Genomic DNA, 26665 nt, shown 5'->3' with positions numbered 1-26665 from the left:
CGGGTTATGTGGTCTATCACAGCTATAAATTTTAAAATTGAATAAAAGGGAAAGATAAATATTTTAAGTAATTAACAGCTAGTATATAGAAACTCAGATATCCTCTTCATAAGCTATATTGACAGTATATTAGACATCTCTTGTTGCCCAGCTTTAGAACGTGATAACTAGCAGTTGGTGTAGAATATTAAAAAGCATCCTTCATTGAGAACTGATCAGTTAGTCTTATTCTTGTTTCCTGTCTTTTTTTTAACCAGTTCAGTCCCCAAAAGTGCATAGCCACAGGTGGTCCATGGTTCACCCACTTAACATTTAGGCTCACGCTATCAGGGCTGCCTCGGACAATAGAAGAGGCCTTCAGGATGACTTCCCATCCCATGGCAGCCAGAAAAGGAGAGTGCCTCCATGGGACCCCATCCCGTGGGGGGTCTGGGGGGGTCTTAAGAATACACCTTGTGGGTGTGAGTGGGGAGTGTGTGTGGGAATTTAAGACAGAGCATATTAGCAAAACGCACCCAGTGTTGCTCAGCTTGTGATTCACAAATGATGTAAATTTTCAAAAGCAAACAAGTAGAAAAGAAAAATATTCTTTTAATGGACTGACAAATGTGAGAATAACCTGTATGAGAGCCTGTGTGCATGTGGTTAGGTGCCTGAAAAACTGGGCTTTGGAAACAGAGCATATGGTCTTAGCACAGTGTACCTTCCAGTGTTCAGGGCGCCACCTGATGGCCACACATGAATGTGTGACCAACAGACAAGCCTTTTAAATCGATATATTTATATCCATATATATCTGTATCTACATGTAGATGGATGTGACAATGATACAGGTATATTGCTTGTATTCTTATGCATGTTGCTGTACTCTCCTAAAAACTATGTACCTGTGCCATTGTGTAGTATAGCTTTAAACTATGTACTCATTTCTTTGTGCTTCACCCAGGCAAAGGCAGCAAATAGAAATAAATTATCCCTTATTTAGTAAATTACGGTATCTGGGTGATGTATGCCATGCCAAAAGTTTTACTTTGAGCTCTGCTTTGTGTAAAACTTTAAGCCTTTCCTCCCAAGTGGTATCCAACAATCTCTGTAGAAATATAAGCTTGAACATATATCTGTTGTAGAAGCCTTGTTGGTCATTGCTTCCTATATACTGTATCAACAACTTATAAATACTAGTCCTGTTCCAAGAGGATATTTTCTGCTTCATAATGGCTGAATAGAATTAGACCTGACACTTGTCAAAAGGAAATACCCACATAGGAGAGCATTATTGTTTAAAACAAATTCTTTAAAGAAATGTAAAAAAAAAAACCAATTTAATGTTCATTCCTTGCTCGTAATCTCCAGAAAGCATCACAGAAGCACAAAAATGTATGCTGAAGGAAGGCTTTACAAGAGTCTTCATGCCCTCATACATTTTGATTTGTATTTTTAGTTTTTCACTGAACATAACATAATCTACACTTTCATAGTGAAAAAAAAATATATATTTCAAAAATGTCTTGCATGCATAAATCTTCATGCCCCTTGACTGGTGGAAGCCCCTTTTGTAGTAATAACAGCTATGAGTGGTTTAGGATAAACATCTTCCGACTTTGCACAGCAGGATTCTGCTGGTTTTGCTCATTCTTTTTGGCAGAAGAGCTCAAGCTCTTTCAAGTTGACTGGGGATCATCTGCGGACTGCCACAGGTTTTCTATTGGATTCAGGTCTGGCCTTTATCTGGGCCACTCAACATTTGCTGCTTTCTTCTTTCTGAGCCACTCCATTATCCCTTTTGCTTTGCATCCAAACTATGGAATAATTATCCCTTTTTGCTTTGTGTCCTGCCGAAAGCCGAATCTTCTCCCTAGTCCCAGGTCTGTGGCAGACTGGAACAGGTATGTCTCCAGGATCTATTCATACTTTGCAGCAATGGGGACAGGGAGGCTTGTGAAGACTGAGGGGAAGGTGGCTGGTGCAAAGTGTCTCCACAGCATAATGCTGCCACCACTGTACTTTACTGTAGAGTGTTAGCAGGAGGAAGTCGCCTAAAACAATTACAGCACATCACTTGGCCTTGAGACCAAAAAGTTCCACTCTAGTCTCATTGGACCACAAGCCTTCCATATGTGTGCAGAGTCCCCTAAGTGTTTCTTTGCAAATGCTATGCAGCACATCTGGATTTTCTTCAGCAGTGGCTTCCTTCGTGCCACTTTCCCATACAGGCCATGTTTGTGGAGAAATCTTAAAATTGTTGCAGTCAGCATTTTCCCCAGTCTCAGCCAGTGACCTCTTTAGTTCTTTTAGAGTAATCTTAGCCTCACCATGATCTTCTGCAGCAGTTTCCTTAACACATGGCTACTGACTTTGAAGGACATCCTGATCACTGCAGTTTCTTGGTGGTGCCAAGGTGTTTCCACCGTACATGTGGACCTAACAATACCCCAAGGGATATTCAAAAGCATTGACATTTTTTTACAGCCTTCCCGACATCTGTACCTTAGAATAACATTGTCCCGGAGATGTTTGCATGTATTGACCCTTCACCTTCACTTCATACAACAGAAACAGCTTGATTCTTCATCCAGGAGTTTTCAGATCAGTTAAACTACTGTGATTGGTCACAGGTAGGCTCTGTTTAACTTTGTGATCCTTATTAAGGCCATTTTTTGAACTGGAGCTAATTTGGGTTTGGTATGACAAAGGGTGTGAAGATTTGATGCAATCAAGACATGTTTTTATTCTTATTTACTTTTGGAATATTTCTCTAATAGTTCTTTCATGATGAAAGTGTAGAGTATGTTTTGCAATCGGTGAAACAGTGCTCCTGTGACTTTTTTTTTTTTTTTATAACAGTCTGGTGTACTGATGCTCAGACACTAAAACACAAGACTGCTTCTAGGGCCAACTCTGTAAGCAAAGCACATGAAGCAAAAGTGATTGATAATGGGGGTAACTTGCATGGCAGATTCTACCATGGGTCGCTTGCTGGGCAGACTGAACCATCTGTCCTTTTCTGCTGTCATATCTGTTTCTATAATGCATTTTTATATGTATTTTTTTTTTTTAGACAATATAAAGTGTTCACAGGTGTGAAGACACCAAAGTATTGTACTTTTCTCTCAAGGTCAAGTTAGAGGACTCTTTACGCTACATGGATCCTTTCTGCTTTCCACTGCTTAGGTTCTCTTCCCTATAATGTAGAAAACTATTAGTGGTGTATGGATTCATCATGTTCTCTAGGATTTGGCGTAGGATGTATGCCTATATATCTGGGAGTTGCTGCTGCATATTACCAGCTTCCATTACCCAGCAGATTATTTTTTTTTTTTGTGGGGAATCCTTTTGATAGAACTGACCTCCCTGTAACTTATCCTGAACTTCATACTCATGTTCTGTGAGGTGCAGACTAAGGCCTTCACAGTAGCAATACACCTCTCTCAAGGGGTGCAGACAGAGCTTTGGCCTTTAGCATGGCTGTGCGTGGTAAGCTTCTTAAGGTCCTAGATCTTTAGGAGTATATATCATTAGGGTGCCAGAATTTAAAGCCTCATAGCTGTGGTGGCGGTTTTTGAGAATGTGCCTTTATTTTGAGATGCCACTTTTGTCAGTGTCAGAACCTGAAAGTCTGAGCTGCCCTCTGTGGGGCAGTTTAAATTGGATCTAGAAAAACCAACACATCTGTAAATGCCAGCAATTGAACTAAACCAACAAATTCAGCAATAACGTAAGTGACAGTAAGAGAAGCCTGTGTTTCCAACCATCCAGTTGCTCCACTAGAAACTTACAGTGCAACAGAAGCCTGGCCTCATCTTGGTTGGGAAGACGTGAGACACTCTAAGCGGCAGTCTATATCTAACAGGAACCCTGGCACCATCGCAGGGGTTATTTGTAAGGCCACCTTCAGAGGAGAGTGTTTTATATGCGGCAGTTCGATACCAGCAAATCACCAGAGGAAATGGAAAAGCCCATGAGGGGAGCCAGGACCAGCTTTTTCTGCACCCCAGGGCAGATACATAGAACTATGCAACCCCCTTTTCACTTATCGGTGTCTGCTCTGACCCAGCTTTCTTCTTTAGCAGCAAAGAAACAGCTGTCCTCATAATGGTGGCAGGAAAACACCTCTGTCTCCCCCTACCCAGCATATCCCTCTTTCTCCTCCTGCACCCCGTGCCCAACCGTCCCTTCCTCTTCCCCTGCCCTCACCCTTCCACTCTGTGCCCTGAATCCTCCTTTCTCCCCCACCACTTGCCATAGGTCTTATCCTTTCTCCTCCCCCCTACTACTTGCCTTGCCCCCCCCCCCCCCCCAGCAGCAGTCTCTTCTATAGCTCCCCTCTTTACCCCTGTAAAGCTGCTGCCCTCTCCCCTCTCCTTTATCACTCCTCCATAGGCTGCAGTGGCAACAGCAAAAGGTGAAGAAACTAAAAATCAGCAGGGGGGGGGCAGTGAGCCCCTACCTTTCTCCTACACAAGCTTATTCATTGTCCTATCCTGAAAACCTAACTGGCTGGGGTCCTCTCAGAACAGAGTTGGGTTGGGAATCACTTCCCTAGCTCCTTCAGCCTTGCACACTCTTCACTTAATTTTCAGGCTCATAGGCTCCCCCTGAGATTTTATAACCACAACCCTTCCCAGAACAATCCTGTAAAATCAGGCTTTTAAATATTAAACTTTATTATGTAAAAAAAAAAAAAGGTTTCAGAACTCAGGTCAGTGTCTAAGGAATGTGTTCTGTAATTTTTGGAAATAGACTGCAAAAAAAGAAAAACCCAAGAAATAGCTTGAAAGTAATGGCTGGCTGGACTGAACTGGAATTTTTTCCCCTTTACTACTCACTGTAGGAAAAAATATTCAAATTGTCACTTCAGTTATAGTGAGAGTCCCTTGATTACAAGGCACAAACCCTGAAAAAAGTCACTTAGAGCCCACATCACAAGCCTTGCCATATCAACACAGCATTAACTCCCAGAACTCAAATAGCAACAACCCTGAATGAAAAAGCAACATTGCAAATATTCCACCTGGGCCTAAAACACCAATACTCCACCTAGTAGGGAAAACAGAACAGGCTGGACTATTAGATACGGACCCTACATACCTCACCTCCTTCACACATACAGAACACAGATCCCCTCACCAAATAGAGAGTAGGGGTTCACAAATTATAAATAGAAATATTCAGGTAAATGAATTCTTCCTTGCTCTCCTATCCTCTCCAGTCTCCCCCTTTCTCTTCCCTGAACTTAGGAGAGGGGGCTGGATTAGGGAGAGGAATTCTTTGCTTTGCCGTTTTGTTCTGTCTACTCCAGGCTCACATCCACCCCATCCTGTTCCATGCGCGCTGCCTGGGATGGGATGGGCTGGGCTGCTTTCTGCTGCCTGAGAATTTGGGCTGCACCTTGTGTGCTTATGCCTATAGATAAAAGCAGCCCTGCTGATGACCTCCCCCCTTGGACTTGACACTCAGATCAGCTTCTCTCTCCCCCAGTCCCAGCTGTGCCCATGTTTATATCTTCACTTTTCTTCTTGACCCCAATTTATTGGTAAACTGCTTTGTTATATCCTTGGAGTATGACAGGAGTTGTTTAAAAAGAAACTTCACTGGTAATGATTAAGTTCCTGCATTTACAATGTGAGCCGTCCATCTCCTATACGTTTCTTCTTTACTTTTTTCCCCTAACTGACAGGGCTTACTCAGGTTTGCTCATTCTATACATGATGCACAGGAGGATGTTTGAGTTGAGTGAAGAGTGGAGGGCTCATAGGCAGATCCCTCCATTTTGGTTTTAGTCTGTGTCTAGCTTGGCATGATGGTTCTCACGTTTTCATGACTGGAGACAGGGAAGAGCAGAAATTGAAAACGATTGCTGATGAGCAATTCATCTTTTTCTTTCTAATTTTGCAACCAGCAGTCTAAGCTTGCTCTGGCCTCCTGAATACAAGTTTTATCTTAAGTGTTCTAGTTCTCAACTCTGTTCTACACAGAAATCTCATAATAAAGGCTGTATAACTTATTCGAGTAGGGGATAAATTGGGTTATATGGAGAGAAAAATACTGCTGTGAGCTGACAGAAATCTTAATAAATCATAACTTTTTTTGTCTACAAATGTTCCTGTTTGAGAAGTTTAAATTCCCATGCCATGGACTTTTTTCCTGGGTTGGATGTGCAATGTCAGGAAAGTAAAGACTGAATTATAAAACACAATAGAAGGAAAGCTAAGAAAAAGAACAGCTTGTCCGTGATGGCATGAAGTCCACCTGAGAACTCTGCCGTAAAAGAATCATGTTTGATAATGGATAACGAGAGAGAAAAGGTGATGCTTTTCTATCTTTGGTAATTACCTACAATCATTCTACCCAGGGCTGGCTTTCTCAAGTGCCCTTAGGCACAGGAATGGAGTGGAGGAGGTGTTCCTCTCAATGTGCCCTACGATGAAAGGGGCACTACTTTCTCCCCAGTGCCGCTCAGGCTGAGCGGTAGCGTCCTATCAGGCGCTCCTGTATTCATGCACAGGGACAAGCAGAGGTTTGTTCTATTTTTTCATGCTCCGAATGCCGATGGCCTGTCTGTTCCTGTGCCTTTAAGTAGGTGGGTGTCATGGGGGTGCTGCTGCTCAAGCCGAATGTTGCTTGGGAGGGCTGCAGGGACAGAGGAGGGTGGTTCCTCTTTCACCACGTTGCCCGTAGGTAACGTGCCTATCTTGGAATCTAGGCCTATTTTCTACCTCTTTCCTGCTTTCCCCTCTAGTATGTGCTGCTAGAAACATTAATCGGGTTATAGTTGACACTCACTTGACGTATCCTCATTCTTTTTCCTTTTTTTTTTTTTTTTTAATAACTCAAAAGAAGGTTGTAAGAGCACTACCCCTGTGTCCCTAAGCCATAGCACTGTACAGAGCAAGGGCTTTGGGTGCAGATTCCCTGCCCTGTTGGGGCTGGCAGAGCCTGGGCGCATTGCAAAGGAAGGAGGGAAGACTGCAGCTGCCGCAGTGGCCCTGAGGGTTGCCCCTTAAAGGAGGTGCCCCCTTCTGTTACTAGTGCTACCCAGGTAATCTGCCATGGGAGGGAGGAGAATGAAAGGTGACTCGTATACTTAATAGCTAAGCTTCCTCACTAACTTTAAAAGGATGTTGTTTCTCAAGGGGAGGACGTCAGGGAGCGAGGTGGTAGCGTTTCCACCACTCTGGCAGTTCTCCATTACTAGTGGTAGCATCTGTCCATTTCTGCCCATTTTTCTAAGGAGTTACATCACCAATGGCCCAAAATACAATGTTAATACTTTTTTTTAAAATGAAATTCAGAGTATAAAAACAGTTTAAAATAGGAAAGGTGTTTAGAAGAATTCCTGCACTCCTTGGGTTAGAAATCCTGCTTTCCTTAAGGCAGCTTAAATACTACTCAGATTTAAATAAATCTCAAACTGACTATTACAAAGAAAATGAAAGCAGTGTTAGAGCAGAAGTGCACAGCCCCGGTCCTCAAGGGCTGCAAACAGGCCTAGTAATCTGCCTAGACAAGCCATACAATTTAACTGGTTGTCTGGCCAAGCGGATGCAGATATGGTCAGCCTGAATAATCTTCTGAAAACCAAGCTAATTTGTGGTCCTTCGGGACCAGGGTTATGAGCCATTGTTAAAAAGAAATTTGACAAGTCAGTTTCATTAGAATAATATAGTAAAATGTTTGCAAAGATATAAAAATGATTCCACTGTTCTTTCACACTAAATTTCTGTAGCTTTGAGCCACAAATCTACAAATGTGGAAATTGGATTATACAACTTTTTCATTTCAAGTATGTAGGGACTCAGTGGTAATGAAACAGCATGCAGAAGGTCCCTAGTTTGATCCCCAAGTTGGGTCCGCTGCTCTCCGGATCTTGGTCCATTGCTCAGGGTTGACGTCTAGTGATGCCCCTAGCCCAGGACTGCTGCTGCAATGACAGCATTAATTTTGTTGATGGAGGAGGGGGAAGGATATAAAATAATGGGCAAAAAATACTCAGAGCCTTACAAATGAAGGCTCATGGTGCCAGGATCCCGGCCCTGGTTTTGATTGAGCTGGAAATAAGAGGAGCAGGAGGGAAAACTGCTGGATCAAAAAGGAAAAAAAATGCTTATCTGTAGCCTCCGTCTTGGGCACAGACCTCCCAGAGGTCCTGCATGGGGGTGAGGGGAGTATTTTATTTTTTTTCCAAAACCCTTTGTTGCTCCCTGGGGATCTTCTACAGTCCAGTTGCACACAAAAAAAAAATCACTTTTCACTCTCTGAGCTGTTCAAAATAGTCTTTAGCAGGAAAACAGTCCAACATTACAGCAAATGGTAGTGCACTCCAGCAGCACAAAGCCCAAAAATCCAACATAGTTTTCTTCATCTTGCATATATCCTCACTCAGGAAAGCTGTCAGGTGCTTAATTTTAAATATATTTATAAATGATCTGGAAAGGGGTATGACGAGTGAGGTGATCACATTTGCGGATGACACAAAATTATGCAGAGTAGTTAAATCTGAAGCGGATTGTGATGAATTGCAGGAGGACCTTGGGCTTCCAAATGTCAGATGAAATTTAATGTGAGCAAGTGCAAAGTGATGCATATAGGAAAAAATAACCCTTACTGTAGTTACACAATGTTAGATTAGGGAAGAGACCTTGGTGTCATGGTGGATAAAACACTGAAATTGTCAGTTCAGTGTGCTGTGGCGATCAAAAAAGCAAACAATGTTAGGAATTAAGGGAATAGCAAATAAAACAATGGGTGTTATAATGCCTCTGTTTTGCTGCATAGTGAGATGTCATCTTGAATACTGTGCAGTTCTGCTCGCTGCATCTCAAAAAAATATATATAGTTGCACTGGAGAAAGTGCAGAGAAGGGCAACTAAAAGGGGCATGGAACAGCTGCCCTATGAGGAAAGGCTAAGGAAGATAGGGCTGTTCAGTTTGGCGAAGAGGCGGCTGAGGGAGGATATGATAGACATCTACAAAATCATGAAAGGACTTTAACAAGTTAATGTAAATCGGTTATTTTCATAGGACTAGGGGGCACTCCATGAAGTTAGCAAGTAGCTCATTTAAAACAAATCGAAAAAAAGTTTTTCACTCAGCGCATAGATAAGCTCTGGAATTCATTGGCAGAAGATGTGGTTACGGTAGTTAATGCAACTGGGTTTAAAAAAGATTTGGATAAGTTCCTAGAGGAAAAATCCATAAACAATAAGCAATAGTAGCTTGATTTATTTAATGTTTGGGTACTTGCCAGGTACTTGTGACTTGGATTGTTCACTGTTAGAGACAGGATACTGGGCTTGATGGACCCTTAGTCTAACCCAGTATGGCATCTCTTATGTTCTTATGTAACCTTCTGCTCTGGGCCCTCAATACGTTTGGGTGATGGAATATTTTTTGGTCATCAGTTTCTCACTTCTGTTTCTCTCTGGAGCCTTTTGACTAACGTGCTTGATAGGTCTTTATGGGTTTTTCCAGACAGGTGGCCTCTCCCCTGACCCTCCCCCCCCCCCTCCCCTCCCTGGTACACTCATCCAGTTCTCCAAGGAATCCCTTTTCTCTTGGGTCTTTCCAGATTCTCTTGTTTCAAGAACTCTTCTGGAATCCTGCAGTTTCCCTGTTTCTCTTCTACCAAACCTGCCCAAGTGTCCTCTGCAAGGAGAGGACCCATGCACACCTTCAGTCCTGAGCTACAGCTGACTCCAACCCCCTCTCCCTCCTTGTATCACACGGGTGCAGGGATTTTATAAACCATTAAGCCGCCACCTAACGGAAAGTGGTATACGTCTCCATCACACTAACATTGCAGGGACATCACGCATGGGGGGCAGGATCTGTAGAAACCTCACACACTGCTGGCAGGATTGACCTGTCAAGCCATGCAAATCAGGGGCTAATACTGCTAAGGGACAGATTTTGACCTCCCCTTACAAATATAAAAGTATGCTTTTTTGGGGGAGGGGGAGAGGGGTTGTGCTTTTTAGGAAATTTTATCAATTTCCTTCAATATTGACACACTTCATTGTGGTAGTTTTCTGTTTTGCATTAAAGAAAATTAAAACTAAAGAACGATACTGTTACCATGCTCCATTCTATTTGGCATTGGGCTTAGATGGGAAATAGAAGCAGCCCGGCGCCCTCTCCTGACTGCTGTGTGCCATGCTGCAGGCTGCTTTGTAGAAGTAATCGTTCCTTCTTACGGATCCTCCTGTTAACTTGAGCTTTTATGCTGTCACCTCCATTTTGATGCTGTGCTCCTATAGTCTTAAAGGGGAATTGCCATGGGATCCACCTGTGTGTTTTTTTCATGGATATTGCTATAAAGAATTCTGTAAACGCTTACCATAAAAAGACTCTGATTAAACTGCATCAGTTTAAAAATTAATTCTCCCTTGTTTTGTGTTTCCCATCATGGTTCTTGACATGGATTCTAATGGTATAGTGATTCGGGGGGGTAGGAGAGGGGGAGATGAGCTTCTGATGTGACTGCAACAATGCATAGTCACATAAGATCCAGCAGAGAGATCACATTGCAGGAATCCTATGTTTGGAGCAATATTAAAACCAGGTTCTCAATATTGCAGTAATATTATAAAAACATGAAAAGGAAAGTCTCTTTATTTAAAAAAAAAAAAAAAAAAAAAGTCTTATGGTGATTACTGTTTATGGTAATCTTAAAAACCCACGTAGTTCTTTAATTAAAAAAAAAATGCTGTGAACTGTTTAGTCAAGTGTTCTCTTTAACACAAATATTCTCAGCATTTTGGCTGCTGTGGATTTCTGGTAAGCTGCATAAAAATTGTTCCTTAGCACGCTTTTGCAGTAGTGGGAGTGACTTATGTTATTGCAGGAATTCCCTACTTTTCCACAAATGCAATTCCAAATAAGTAGATCCAAAGTTTTCTGGCACCTTCAGTCCCCTCCCAACATGACAGGAACACTGCTGCAATCCAGCAGGCCCCAGCTCCCGACACGGGCTCTGTTGCCTGCATGCTGCTATGTTCCTGCTCCTTTTTTGGGTCTCCATAGGCGCCTGCCTCAGCACTTAAAGGGACAATAGTGGGAAAAGCCCCATGGTGCCCATTAATGACATCAGCAGGCCTAGACTACTTAAGTGTGGTCCAGACTGCCTATCGCTGCCTCAGCAACAGATCTTCTCCCTTGTGCGCAGCACGTTGCTTCTGTGTTCCTGAGTTCCCACGTTCTTCTTTTTTCTTGTCCAGTCTTGCCTTGCCCAGCCAGTCTCATCCAGTGTCTCGTCTGTCATTTTCTATCCTTGGATTGTTCTCCTGGTACTGACCTTAGCCTTGGACCTGACCATAGTCTTGGGCCTGACCGCTTTTGCTTCTTGGCCTAGCCCTGATCATTGCCTTGGAATTGACTATGCCTGCTTGCCCTCCGCCCTGACTCCTGGCCTATTGACAGTATCTCCAGTCTGCTTTCTGTTCTGACCCTGGCATGTTCTTAGACTCATGTTCTCTATCACCCTAGGGGAGCTGCCTAAGTCCTCTAGGGTGATAGAGGACTTAGGCAGGATAGAGGACTTAGGCAGGACTTAGGCCCTTGGGGTCTGACAGCCAGCCTAAGCTGGCTGTCAGACCCCAAGGGCTCAACCTGCAGATGAGGCGACTGGTTTAGGTAAAGCTCCAGTCTGTCTTGCTTCAGGGTGCATTTGCCATCTGTCTGCATAGGCCTTGTAGGTTTACCTACGATGCTACATCAAATTATGCCCTATTCCCAGGCCACACATCACAGTTCCTTCACAAAAATGGTGGTGAATGCAGGGAATGGCCTCCCTGAGAAGCTGATACAGGCAGAAACAGTAATAAAATTCAAGGAAGCCTGGGATAAGCACTGAGGATATCGAATAGTGAAGAAATACAGAGAAAGCTAGAAATCATCTGCACTCTCTGGTATAAACCATAATGAAATTGCATAAACTAGATAGACCTTTTGATCCTTAATCTGCCACAATATTCTGTTTCCTATTAAATATTAAAATGGACTGATTTTAACAGATGCAGTTTCCAAAATGGCAATTTTCTGTGCAAAGTGATCAGTGATCATTTATAGTAAAATTCTTTGAAAAGAATGTGTGGCAGGGTCCTGGGCAAACCTCTGTACATAGTAAAAGTATAGTTGTCTATGGTTAAAAGGAGACCAGGACTCTATTGAATCCAAACTTCTAACTACCTCAGTTTCCATAAGAAAGAAGACAAAGATGAAACAATGTTCGCATGGAGTTCATTTCGACTTCCAAATATAGTGAGCGCATTTTGTGCCTAGATAAGCAGCGTCCGTTTAGTCTCAAAGTACATCATGTCAATCCTTTTTTTTCTTCCAAACATATGTCCAATTTTGGTGGTGTAGATGTGTGGACCCCCTGGTTGCTCACTAGATGGCCCTAGATCTTTGTCCTTGTAGGTGATAGTGAGTGAGACAGACCATTTTTGCAGCACTTCCCTTAAAGGCTGTCCTGATCTGATCCTTGCCCAGAAAAAAAGGGGGGGGGGCAGGCTCTTAACATGTGTGGTCATTTTGGTTAAGCATTCAAGGAGCTAGGAGTTGTTTGATTTCCTCTAAGTATTCAGTATTTTGTTACCAAGGAGAGTCCAAAATGGGCACAGCCCATTCCTCCTTTTGAGAGAGATTTTAAGATTTTTGCTATTTTGGCAGTGACTGGTATGAAGCCCTTTATTTTTTGGTGATGGCTATTCCCCAGATCTGGAAACCAAGGAACTGAAGACTGTGTGCCCTGTCTAATGAGGAGTTGCAATGACAGTGTTCATTCCAGAGGAGATTGGACTTTTTCCACTGCTTTCCTTTTTTTTTTTTTTTTTTTGGTGAGATTTTGAGCCACCTCTCCTCACCAAGAAGCTGGATGGTTCAGTCTGGTTTCAGGAAGGTCCACTTAAATTCTGGAGAGCAGAGGAACAAAGCAAGCAACAGAAACCCCTTACAGATCTCCATCCTAAGGGATCAGGACATGGGCTGGGGTAACAGCAATGGAACAGTGACATTCAGGTAGGATTTTTTTCTGGTCTAAAGGGATCCCTGCACTTATAAGGTTTCCCTAACTTCTGGGACTCTTTTATACACTCTGTACCAGAGTAGTGTACAGTTCAGTCCCAGGGAAGCTGAGCTCAGAAACACCTACACAGAAAGAGATGGGAATCCAGCTGTAGCTCCCACCATTATATATAATTGGATACTAATTTGACCTTTTTTAAGAAATCAGTAAACTTTATTTGAACATCCAGTACTGTGTCCAGTCTGTCTATCCGAGCATCACATGCAACAAGAAAGTGAGACACACACCTATCTGTAAAGCTCACACTGCCATATGGGCACCCACACAAGGGGGACAAGCAAGAGGGGAGAAAAATAGTGGAGACCACCCAAGAAACAACTTCTTTTGTGTGCCCTGTTGAAACAGCCAAATCCATGAAAAGGGTTATATAGTCATGACTGTCTCCTCTGGGGAAAAATGTTCCAGAATTTAAGCACTAAAGAGTTCCTTTCTTGGATAGGATGGTAGAAAAATAGATTTCTTTGCATTCTTAAGATGGTCTTTTGCTTTCTTTCTATTGGGGTAAAGGGAGAAGTTTTAGGGTCCATGGAAATATTTGTACAGTGTAGCTAAATGTCAACACAATCATTCTTCACCAGAGATTCGCCCAAACTTGGGCAAACTATTAGCCTGCCTAAGAATTGTTCTGCTAAGTATCTTTTTTTTAGTCTACTTTCTCAAGAAAAAGAGAGCTATAAGATTGTTGTGCTTGTCATTAGGTTTTGTGTTTTATGTCCTTTTGTTTTTTTTCAAAGACTTTGTTTTTCGGCAGTTTCTGCAACAGGTCCCTCTTCCACCAGTTGGTGTCCTTCCTGTGGCGCTGTAGGTTGGATTTTTCCCCTTGTTGCAGTTGATTCCTGGTGTCGCTTCTCGGTGGCTGTGGATGTAATTTACTTAGTACAACAAGTAATGGTTTGAGAGGTATCACCTCCCACATCAATCTGTTGTGGTGGAGTCCGCCCTCAAGCCAAGGGTTCCCACACCCATGCCTCTGTTCCTCCAGTTTGGGAGCACAGGGTGTTGGACGCTCTGGTTAGGAAGGTCTACCAGGGTGCTATGCTCATCGCCCACATTGTCTCCTACCACTTGTATATGACACAGTACAACCAGAATTTGTGGAAGCAAGTCCAGGAACTGTCAGATCGCCTGCCTCAGCAGCAGGATGCCTTTTTGGTGGTGGTAGAGCAAAGTCTGGAGGTGGCTAAACACAAGGTGAGATCCACCAAGATGTGTTTGAGATGGTGGCCTCAATGGGCATTGGTGCCCGCATGATGGCCTGGCTCCGTGCCTCAGACCATTATCCAGAGGTCCAGGAGAAACTGGCAGATCTGCCCTGCATAGGGGAGAATCTCTTTGGGAATAAGGTCAGGTATGAGGTTGCCCAGATGAAGGTCCACCATGGGACCCTTCAGCACCTTCCGGCCAGTACCTCTGACCTGCCATCCACAGTCAGAAAATCCTCACAACAGGGCTCTAGGGAGTCCTATCACCAGAGGAAATTTTATCCTCCTGCCTTAAGGGTACGTGTGCCATGGTGTGGCTTCCTGAGGTCGCTCCAGGCATCAGAGGGCCCTCAGGACTCAGCCAGCCCCCCAGCAGAGCCCCACTACAGGGCTTTGAGCATAAGCCAGACTGCCGTACCCTCGGCAACCTGCCCCCAATTGAGCAGGCTGTCTTTTTGCAGAACACTGGCCCCAAGTTACCTTAGACCAGTGGGTTCTCCCCATCGTTCACAAAGGATACAGGCTAAACTTCAGGGATGTCCCTGTGGTCTCTCCCCCATGTCCATTGTAGGCCTCGTCCACTCATCAGGAGATAACTTTCGACAGAGCTTTCTACCCTTCTAACTGCTGGAGCAGTCGAGCCTGTCCTCTGTGTCAGCGGGAACAGGAGTTCTACTCTGTATTTCCTGATACCAAAGAGAACAGGGGCCCTCTGCCCTATTCTCAACCTAAGAACCTTGAACAAGTTTCTTCAGAGAAAAGTTCAAGATGGTCTCTTTGGGCACCTTGATCCCACTCCTGCAAAAAGGAGACTGGCTGTGCTCTCTCGACTTAAGATGCCTATGCCCACATCGAGATCTTCCCTTGTCACAGGAAGTATCTCCGATTTATGGGCAGGGAACACTTCCAGTAGAGTGTGTTGCTATTCAGTCTTGTGTGAGCCCCCTCGTGTTTTCATCAAATGCCTGGCAGTTGGGGGGGTGCATCTCCATCAGGGGGTACACATGTTCCCCTACCTCGATGACTAGCTGGTCAAGAGTGCCACTCAACCGGGTGTGCTACACGCTCAATCTGACCATTGCGGCGCTGCAGTCACTGGGGTTTGTCATCAATTACCCCAAGTCCCAACTCATTCCAACACCATGCCTGGGATTCATCGGGGCCAGACTGGACACAGTTCAAGCCAGGGCATTTCTGCCCCATGATTGAGCACTCACCCTATTGACCCTTGCGAGTTTGGTCCACCCACAGTCAGGTTTCGGCTCGCTTTCTGCTGTGCCACATGGCAGCATCTGTCCATGTTTACACCCCCCCCCCCCCCCCCCCTCCGGCCTGTCTGTGCATGTGCATAGCTCAGTGGACATTGCGGTCTCAGTGGATGCAGGCGACTCAGAACCTCAATGTGCGTATCTGTGTTATGCAGCCTCTCCAAGTCTCTGTCCTGGTCAGGAGGACCTGTCCAATCTGGAGCAAGGGGTCCTGTTTCAAGTTCCCCTGCCCCAGGTCTACCGACCACTGATGCATGCCCCCTGGGTTGGGGGGCACGTGGACAGCCTCTATAACCAAGGTTGTTGGTCAGCTCAATAATCTTAATGCCAGATCAATGTCCTAGAGCTTCGGGTGATCCGCTACACTCTAGGCGTTTAAGGATCGTTTGTCTGGATCAGGATCGCTTTGTGGGACAATCAGGTGGTGATGTGGTACATAAACAGGGGGGCACTAGTTTGATCCTCCTCTGTCAAGAAGCTGTGCAGATATAGGCCTGGGCTCTGTCACAAGGCATGAACCTACAAGCAGTGTACCTAGCAGGGACAGAGAATGTGGTTGTGGACTACCTGAGTCTAGCATTCCGACCACATGAGTGGGCGCTGGATCAAACAGTAGCGGACCAGATCTTACACTTGTGGGGAACCCCGGACACGGACCTCTTTGCCTGCCATTGCAACAGCAAAGTGAGACATTTCTCATCCCTGCTCAGGGCAAATGGACTACCAGCCTCGGACGCCTTCGCCCACCATTGGGGCAAGGATGTTCTGTATGCGTATTCTTCACTTCTACTGGTGATGAAATCTCTTGAAGCTCCAGTAGGACAAGGGGACAATGATCCTGGTGACTTCCTATTGGCCGAAACCAAAGCAAAAGCATCATTGAAAAATTATTCTTCATTGACAAATTAGCCTTCACTTTTTAAGATATTTTGGTTTCCCCTTTTTTTGGTTTTGTTCATGTTTGTATGGGTGACTATGTTGGCTTCATCATGATGTGATTTTCTATTGGCCAAGACAAGTCTGGTTCCCGCTCCTGCAGGATTTGTCGATCAGAGATCCGATCAGTCTGGGGACCTCCCCTGATCTTGATTACACAGGATCAGGGCAGGCTGCGCCATCCGAACCTCAGGTCATTAGCTTTGATGACCTGGATGTTGAAAGGCTAGCCCTGCGGTCCCTTGACTTCTCTGACATGTCAGGTGCTGGTTACTTCTAGGAAGCCTTCCACCAGGAAGTCTTGCAGACTAAAGTGGAAGAGGTTCTCAGTCTGATGTGAGGGTCATGGCTTGGATTCATTCGCCTGTCCCACTCCAAAGCTGCTGGACTATTTGTGGCACCTCTCAGAGGCTGGGTTGAAAACCAATTCAGTCAGCATACACCTGAGTTCCATCAGGGTGTTGCTGGTAGGTCCATCTCTCGGTGCAGCCTTAGGGCGATTTATGCAGGATCTGCTTTAGCTGAAGCCTCCAATCTGGCCTCCTGTTGTGTCCTGGGACCTCAACATGGTATTGGTATGGCTCATGTGAGATCCTTTCGAGCCTCTGCAATCTGAAGTTCCTCACCTGGAAGGTTCTCTTCCTGGTGACGGCCACTTCAGCGCACAGGGTCAGTGAGCTTCAGGCTTTGGTTATGTATCCACCGTACACAATTCTTTCATGATAGGGTGGGTCTGCGTACGCATCTTAATTTCCTGTCTAAGTTGGTGACTGATTTTCATCTCAATCAGTCAGTAATTCTGCCCACCTTCTTTACGAGGCCTTATTCACACCAGGCGAAGGGGTGCCGCACAGTTTGGATTGCAAAGAGGGCCTTAGCTTTCTACCTAGAATGCACAGTAGGCCAGTCAGTCCACACACATCTTCATATCTTTCAACAAAAATAGATTGGGAGTTATGGTGGGCAAGCAAACTCTGTCCAACTGGCTGGCGGATCTTATTTCCTCCTCCTATATGCGTAGGTGGGCCTTCAGCTTGGAGATTGTCGAGGCTCATTCTGTGAGAGCTATGGCAGCGATGGTATCTCACTTGCGAGCGGTTCCTGTCGCCAAAATCTGCAATGCTGCGATGAGTTCCTTGCACATGTCTGCTGCCTACTACTGCTTGGACAAGGATGATTTGCACAACAGTAGCTTTGGCCAATCTGTCCTTTGCAATCTCTTCCAGCCTTAAATCCAACTCTCCCTACCTAGGGCCCATTGTTAGGTTCAGGCTGCCTCTGTTACCAACAGCTTCGTAGTTTCTTGTGCCCCTTGGCACCCAGTTAGGGGTTGTTGGTCATTGCTTACCTGTAACAGGTGTTCTCCTAGGACAGCAGGATGTTAGCCTTCAGGAAACCTGCCCGCCACCCCACGGAGTTAGGTTCTCTTGTGTTTTTGTTTTTATTTTTTCACTCATGAATTGTATGTTACGAGACTTTGAGACTGAAGAGGGGACCCCACGTGGACGCGTGGATAGTGGCATGCTGGGCATGCTCAGCGTGCCAGTCAGTTCCTAGAAACTGACATAAGTTTTCCGCGCTGGGCTCCATCTGATACCCACATGATAGGAGTCATGATTTTGCTTCTTTCCACTTTGGTGTTTTTTATTGCCCATTTGATGTGTGTACGTTTTGAGTTTGGTTTTTTTATTGGACATTTCACACAAAGTCCAAGCATTCCACTGGTAAACTTACTCCAATTGGAATAAGCACCATTTTTAGTAGGACATGTGCTGCTGCTGCTGCCTGTTTAGCCTTCCGCCACCTATAAATGTTTACTGTACACCCGGGCATGACATTTCCAATCCAACAACATTAATGGGGGGGGGGAACCTGACACATGACTCCTAATGTAAAATCAGGAAATTCCACCCCAAAATTGGGATGTTTGAGAAGTCAGTATACCTGTGAAAATTTTGAATTTTGTTAACTCTGAGACTTGCGTATGAAGAAGGGAAGGGAAAGGTCAGTCATAGTTTTCTGGCACAAATGTTAGTGCTGCAGATTGCCATGTAGGCACTGAGGTGCCTTTCATATAAGGCAGGTGTGAGAGAAATAGGAAGAGACCCTTCTCATTGGTGGCTTTTGCCTGCAGACAAGGTGCAGTTTATTAGCATGACTGTTTCTGGAACCTCTTCTGTGCAGCAAACACATTGCTTCCTCTCACCTCTAGAGTCGTCTTCCTCATTTCCACCCACATCTTTTCTCCTCTTAACTTCTCTTATCTCCTTCAGGTATGCCATTTCTCCTTTTCCTCTCCACAGCAGTGCAGCTGCTTCACTCCTCTCTTCCATCCCATCCTTTGCCACCCCCCCTTCTATTTTCATACCTCTGTTACCTATCCCCTTTGCCTCTCGCGCTGTACATATAGCTAGTGCCACAGTACAAGCAAGCCATGATGAGGAGGGGAGGAGGTGAGGATTAGCTGAAGGCCCCGGTAGAAGCCTTCCTACCAAATAAGCAGCAGGTGTGGAGGGAGGAGCAGAGCCTACCAGGAATGTCTGCCTGTGCGTACTTCCTACTTGCGCTGTGTACACCCTGCTTATGTGGCTTTTGCCTGTCTTGTACTTTTTCCCCTGTTTTGTAAACTAGCTTTCAAATTGTTGTGCCTAGTCTGTGTTTCTGGTGTCCTGATGGATATGTTATGTGGCTGCGATCCTTGCTTTTCCCTAGAAAGCACGGAACATAGCAAGATGTGTTAAACTTTGGTTTTTTATCTTGAATGTTTAAGAACTCATTTAACCAGCTTTTATTGCAGAATTAATCTTTGAAAATAAACTGGGTTTCTGTTGTGTATTCTCATTTTTCAAAAAAAAAAAAGGGTAAGAATGCTACACTGAGGTATCTTAATAATCCTAATTGTTGTAGGTAAGTAGCAATGATGTTTCAGGGATGCTAAACCAAACTTTTTTTTTTTTCCTCCCTAGAACAAGTTTGCCCTCTCCAATGTTTTCCAGAAATGATTTCAGTATTTGGAGCATCTTAAGGAAATGCATTGGCATGGTAAGTAAAACCCTCTAAGCAAAGGTTACATGGAGGAAGCTGCTCTGGGAGGAGTTTGGCCTCCCTTCGGGAAGCATTTATCCACAGCCTCCAGTTTTAAAGGGGGGGGGGGGAGATGTAAGTGTGTCTACCATTAAACTACAAATGCAGAGAGGCCTTGAGAAGCAAGTTGAAGGCTCCTATCTGTTATGGACTCTGTGCTGCCTTGTCAGGTCCCTCTTATCTCCCCATTTCTCCAACTGGATTTGGTCTCAAAGTGTGCTGCAAGGCCATCCACCCAGCGGTGTCTGCACATACTTTTCTGATGTACTAAAGGTTGCAACGTGTGTTAGCTTGTTTTGGAGGAAAAGTGACCTATAAATGTAAATTATTCCTGTTTAATGGGGTTTCCCCTGTGTATATATAGACTGTTCTGCAGTGACAGGTGAATTTTGAATTCTACTATTGCATTTTCATTGACCATTTGGTGGAGCTGTAAGACAGAATCGTTACATCATACTGGCCTACTTAGGACTAAAAACCTAGTATTATTTCCTATGTATATATTAGAGATTGCTCTATTGGCTTCATGGATCTCTATACTGCCAGATGTTTTGTTACAGTGCGTAATGAGAGACTCTGCAAGTATTGCTCATAAGAATGAAGGCTGCAGATGGATATGGTTTTCCACTATATTCTGGAGTGGATCTTTTGAAAATCAGCTTACTCCACGTACTTGCTAGAAAATTGCCTTTACTTAGCTGAATTTGATGCATTTTCATTTGTGACCCGATGGTCATTGCAGACTATTTGATTTGCTTGCTGCATCATGCATTGAACTACCACTCCTGGAGGGGGGACGGGAGAGGTGCTCAGGGCAGACTCTGGGGCAAAAGGATTAGAAAAACATTCTTCAATACATGGTTTGTCACAGAAGAAACATTTCTAGTTTTGCCTCAGATTTACAAAAGTCTGATAGCATGAAGCTGCCTCGTGTCAGGATAGTAGACTGATTCATGCTGCACCTCAACTGTTCTAGAACCAAGTGCAAGGGTAAAATAAAAACAGGAACTGCAGGTTGTATGTCCTTTTAGTGACAGGTACTCTTTCTAAAAACCAAACTGACATTGTGGTTTTCCATTTGTCTGTAAAGCAAGGTTGCTATTGCAGTATGAATTTAGAAAGTGGATCCTGGTGCACCATACTTTGCAGTGTGAACATGAAGAGAGTTCATCGTAAAACTGATTAGCTGAATGCATTATAGTTGGTTAAAATATTAGAAAAGAATCAGTCAGGAGGAGTTGACTGCTATAAACAAATGCAGCACAATTCTGAAAAACAAAAAGGCAGAAGTTGTTTTTTTTAAATTTTTTTTAAAACTTAAAAGGAAAGTTCATGGCAGCTTGTCCAGCAAAGTGAAAATACCCACCAAACTGTTCAGAGTTTATTTATTGGAGTTTATATACCGCCGTTCATCCTAGGATATCTCGTCGGTTTACAGTAAACAAAACGGCAAGCGTTGTACATAGAACAAGGTAGTAATAATTACGAACTAGTAAATAAATAAGGGAAAGGGTAACATTGTAGATATAACAACTTAATAATTAAGAACTAATACATAAATAACTAACAGTAAGAGTAACTAAGAAAGATAAACTGTAGAAACTGAGAAAGGGGGCAAAGGGGGGGAGAGGGGGGGGAGGAAGAGGATTGGCCGTGCTGGGAAATTTAGAGATATTGCAAAAGGAAAGTGGTAGAACGTGAAGGATAATGTCTATTGTGCTTGCAGGATGAGTGGAATGAAGAGGGAAGGAGCAGGGGGGGGATCAAGTATGGGCTTGAGTGAATTCCTTGAGCCCAGAGTTGAACCCCAGGCGGGTTGTAGACTAGTGTACAAATTGATAGTTCAGCCGGCATGTCTTGAGACTCGCTGCACAGATTTTATGTGGCCTACAAGACGAGTGATTCCAGTAAGCCAAACCCATAGAGCTGGTCAGACAGATGGAAAACCCCCATTACAATGTCATAAAGCACAAATCTTGTAATTGTGGATGCTGTTTGTGTGTGGTAAAATGTGCTTTGGGAAAAAAGTTTTCTCATAGCCCACAGTGGAGCATGCATTTATCTGTTGTGCCATTACATGTACTTTACGAAGCTTTGAGAGGGCAGGGGAAAGGTGTCCGTCCCCCCCCACACCACCCAAGTAGTTTGAGGGACTGAGGAAACCCTGATGCTTTGAGTGGGCTCCCTGAAGTTGTGTAGCACATGCATTTTATGCCAGGAACAGCAGTTACTGGGAGGCCAACAGCTTTCCTGCTTCCCCACAGTGTGGTCAGCAGAGAACCCTTCTCATGCAGGCAAGCTCAGAACCAGTTTTTAGGTCAAAAGCATCAGGGCCATCCAGGCTAGTGCTTTAACTCTCCTAACCTAGACCGTAAACTGCCTTGGATTTTGAGCAAAAACGTTCTTCGTGGAAGCTATTTTACAGCAGCTATATTCATCTCTATTGGATGTTCTCAGGTGTTCATGTCAGTCAAACCCAGTTAAGTTCTTGGCTTGGGTAACCAGAGAACTAGATCGGGCTGAGCACTGGATGTGGTGTACTTGGATTTCAGCCAAGCTTTTGACACTGAGCATCTGAGGGTGAGCACCAAGGTAGTTCATTGGATTAGAAATTACAGTGTAGACAAGAGGTTAGCAGAAATTTGTCCTCCATAAGGGGAATAATTTTTGTAATCAGTGGAGTACTTAAATGATTGGTGTTGGTTCCAGGTCTGTCTAGTATTTTCATCGTAATATAGAGGGGTTAATAGGGAAGGTTTGGGTTATTTTTATAAATACTAATGTAACCCCTGGTGGGATAAAACCCGGATAACTGTTCCCAAGGGCACACAATAAAATAGACCTTATTTGCCCAGTTCTCCATGGATAGCTTAAACCTCTGAGCGATCCAGGGCTTCCTGTGGGATGGGGGGAAGCATAGTTTCAAGGCCTTTTTGCATGCATCACAATTTTACTGCCCCTCGGGTCCCTTAGCACACTGCACTGTTAATCTCTTAAGCCTATGACAGCAATAAATATGCCAGAAGCTGAATGGTTTACAACTTTTACTAATAGTTGATCAAATGGGTGAAACTTGTTTATAGCTGTTTGATAAGTTAAATTGTGCAGCACATCATTGAAAGGTACAATAAACTTGTTACCTTAGTCTCCTAGTAAATATCTTCAGAATTCATAATAGCTAATTTCTTGATTACTTATCTTCTCCTTTCCAATCCATTTGACTGAAGAAAATATAAATCTTCTCTCAATTTCAATTCTCTGTCCACACTTGGAATAGGTAGAATACAATTCTACTTGCTCAACAAAATATCCAGTCCCAGGTATCATACCTCTCCAGTAAGTAGTCTTCAATACTCATTCTCTCTTGTCCATTCCAGTAGTCACTGATCAACTCCAGTCTTTCCTCCCACCTGGGACCATATTCAAAAGTCTCAGAAAATTGAATCTTCACTCCTCTCTGGCAGTGGATGGGAAATCCATTCCTCAATGATGCAACTACTCTTCAGGGTCTTCCTGGGCAAAAGACTGTATTCTTCCAATCCAAATAAATTTGAGTTCCTGCATCCTAGGGTCTTCAACCAGACACTGATGAAACTCTTAATGACAAGGGAAACTGAACAAGAGAAAAAGGTGGAAATTCTTCCTTCTCCACCAACAAAAGGTTTCTAAAACTCTAAACTGAAAAAATTGGGTTAAGACACTGCTTCCACTTTTCCCTACCCCTCTGTGAAGACCATCAGAACTCTTTTCCCATAAAACAAGAGGGACCACACAAGCAGAGCTGTCCCCTCAGCGGGGCATCAGGAAAATGAAACTAAGAATCCATGCAATGAGATAGCAGTGGTTTTTATAGTACTAGAGCCTACCATCTGCTGCTCCCACATGAGGGAGTCAAAAACCCAAGCTTCTACTTCCTTACCTATTCTAACCCTCCTCAGAATGTGCTTCATTCCCTTTTAGTAAGGAATCCAAGGGTTCCTTGCACTAATATCTGTAATGGTGTGGACACTTGAGGGAGTAGACAAAATGAGGAATGTAAGAGAGCCTGAAGATTGGTTGAATGCTTGGCAGCAAAGGTTCAGTGCATAAAAACTGCAGTGTATTTGGAGGTGCAAAAATCCAAGGGAGAAATATGTTTTGGAGTTTGAGATATTGATGTACACTGATCAAGAGAAACCTTTATGATGTAGCTAATCTCAAGAAATCAAGACAAATTGGCTTGAGCTAGTGGAATGCTAGGGTGCTAAGTACTAGTACAGTAGGAAAAAAAGATAATGTCTATGCAGGTTGTTGGTGAGAGATCTAGAGTATTGTATCCAGGTCTGGAGACTGTACCTCCTGAAAGGATCTAGACAGGGGGAAAGCAATCCAGAGAAGTGCTGCCAAAATGATGCAGGATCTATACCAAAACCCTATGAAATGAGGCTTAAGGACCTAAATATGTATTTGCTAGGGGAGATATGATAGCTTCAAATATCTGAAATATATAAATAATCCACAAGAAGCAAACCTTTTTCAATGGAAAGACAAGAGGTCATGACAGGAGGCTCGGGAGTAACTTAAAAAAAAACGTCTTTCCAGGCAAGTGGTGGTAAGGAGCATCCTCCCAGTGAAGTTGGTGGATTCAAAACAGTAACCAGGTTGTGAAGAAGTGAGGGGAACACTAGAGATAACTGAGGTCCATTTGGTTTGTTCCAGAAAGTAGATTAGGAAGGCTAGCTGGGTCGCATGGTCCTTATTAGTCTTGTCATCTGATTGTGTTTGTGCTAATCTCTCTCCTGGTCACTAATTGTGTGAAAGTTCTGCTGCACAGGGTATTTTCTCTGTAATTCTACTAGTGGGCATATCCAGTCTTATTAAAAAAATTTTATTGCATAGAGATACAAATTGTCTAGATAAATATCTCTCATTTAATGTTAGTTGTCGTAAATTTTTTTGTTTCCATCGAACATAATCCTTCATTTACTGCTCTGCAAGATATTTGTGTTCTTCCCTCAAGGCAGCTGCTTGCTCTGCTGATTCAAAGTGACAAGGTTTTAATTCAGCAATACAAGTATGTAACTGTTCCTTGTCAGCATGAATTCTTATTAGGGTGACACAATGCAGGCTTTAGAAGTATAAAAGCAGAATCATCAGCAGGATGTTACTCCCTCTTCCTCATTGTGGTCTACTTAATAAGGACCCTTTTGTTTCTTTTCTCAGATCCTAGACAGCATGTTTTGTGGTGAGCTGCTCCCAGCTTCCTTGCATGCAACAGTTTCATGTAATGTTTGAACTTGGCATCTCTTCACACTGTTGAAATAAGTCTGAAATAATAGCTAGATTAATTTTTTAATATAATCCAAATTAGAATTATTTTTAATTTGATGCTAAATCGGTGATTCATATTCCCCCTTATGGGCACAATTATAATTGTTACTGCCAGTTAGCAAACTACATGTTGAAGGTAGAAAAACAAGAGCCTGACTTTGGTATGGATCTAAATGAGGTGGTTTATTTAAAACCGGTCTTTGCAACACCTGTTCTATGCAGTTCACAATTTTAAAGCTCACCTTCCACCTTCTCCAACTTTACAGCATCCTGTGCATCAATCCCCACTCCCCCAGAAATGTCAGACATCCAGGATTCAAAAACCCAGGACCAACTGGATAACAGTGGGCTCTGGCAGAATAAGGCCTGAGATGAAGACAGCCACTCTCCCCACTGGTACCCCTACCAAATGCTTTTTCTGCATTGGAGAATAAAGAAACCTCAGCATTAGATTTTGAAGTGACTTCTAAAAGTGAGGTTACCCAGTACACCCAGAAGCCCTTCAACAGAATCAAATATCATAAAAGAAAGCTGCTTCTTCTGGGAGACTCTATCATCAGAAGAGCCAATTTGGAGGCACATTTTGATGGCAACACAACAGTTAAATGCCTTCCAGGATTCTCAGCTAGTAGAAATACAAACCATTTAGTCCAAGTCATTGAAGAAGAAAGTAAGAACTTTGATATCAGTGTTATCTATCTTGGGGGTCAATGATCTCAATAGAAATGGCTGCTAGGAAGTACAAAGATTTCCAAAATCTAGGAAAGATAAAACACTGCAAAGATTATTGCCTTTCAGAAGTACTTACCTGTTCATGTAAAGGGAAAAGAGAAGCTCTGCCAGATAGATAATGTCAATTCCTGGCTCAAAGCCTGGTATACAGAAAGCGATTTTGGATACGTTGGAGGCTAGGGTTGTGTGTGGAGCAATAAAAAGCTTTATGGAAAGGATGGCTTCATTTGTCTGTAGCAGGAAGGAGGATGCTAAATGAGAAATTCAGATCATATATTATCAGACATTTAAACTAAAGAATGGGGGTTGCAGGAAATGGTCAATGATATTGACATGTCACCCCCAAGCAATACAGAAAGTAGGAGAAGAAAATATCAAAATCAATCAACTCAAAAAAAAAAATCATGAAATCCGACTAGGAAGTGCAACAAATCAAGGAAGAAAAATTGGAAAGCGATGACTACAAATGCTTGCAGTTTGAGCAATAAAATCCCAGACCTGCAGGCCCTAATGGAGGAGGCAGACCTGGACATTATTGCAGTCACAGAGACATGGTTCACGGATTCTCATGAGTGGGATACGGCCATACCAGCCTATAACTTGATAAGGAAGGACAGAGGTCAGAAAAGGGGGAGGAGTAGCTATTTATGTCAAACAATATCTAAGCAACTGAGCTGCAAGGAATGTGGGGTAGAGAAGAAGCATTATGGGCTGCCCTAAAAAAAAAAAATTGGTGCATCTGTTTTTACTGGAGTGATTTACAGGCCTCCAACTCAAACGGAAGGGCTAGACAGAGATCTGGATGAAGACATCCAGAAGGTGGGAAAGAAGGGAGAAGTGTTGATTATGGGAGATTTTATCTGCCAGGCTAGACTGGAGAATCCCTTAAGAACATAATTGCCATGCTGGGTCAGACCAAGGTCCATGAATCCCAGCATCCTGTTTCCAACAGAGGCCAAACCAGGCTCGCAAGTACCCAAACACTAAGATCCCATGCTACTGATGCCAGTAATAGCAGAGGCCATTCCCTAAGTCAACTTGATTAATAG

General features: G+C 43.6%; 1 protein-coding gene across 5 annotated transcripts in view; it reads left to right on the top strand.

Moving 5' to 3' along the window:
* OSBPL1A (oxysterol binding protein like 1A) overlaps nucleotides 1–26665 on the top strand; it is a 546359-nt gene that overhangs the window by 437534 nt on the left and 82160 nt on the right. For all 5 annotated transcript variants that reach the window (XM_029591150.1, XM_029591146.1, XM_029591149.1 and 2 more), the window contains one exon: nucleotides 19457–19532. In XM_029591150.1, coding sequence (XP_029447010.1) covers nucleotides 19457–19532 — 76 coding nt within the window. The remainder of the gene's footprint in view (nucleotides 1–19456; nucleotides 19533–26665) is intronic.

This window comes from Rhinatrema bivittatum, chromosome 2, assembly GCF_901001135.1.
Source record: "Rhinatrema bivittatum chromosome 2, aRhiBiv1.1, whole genome shotgun sequence".
Classification (NCBI taxonomy): Eukaryota; Metazoa; Chordata; class Amphibia; order Gymnophiona; family Rhinatrematidae; genus Rhinatrema; species Rhinatrema bivittatum.
Note: the sequence above shows the minus strand (reverse complement) of the source record. Positions and strands in the feature narration are given on the sequence as shown.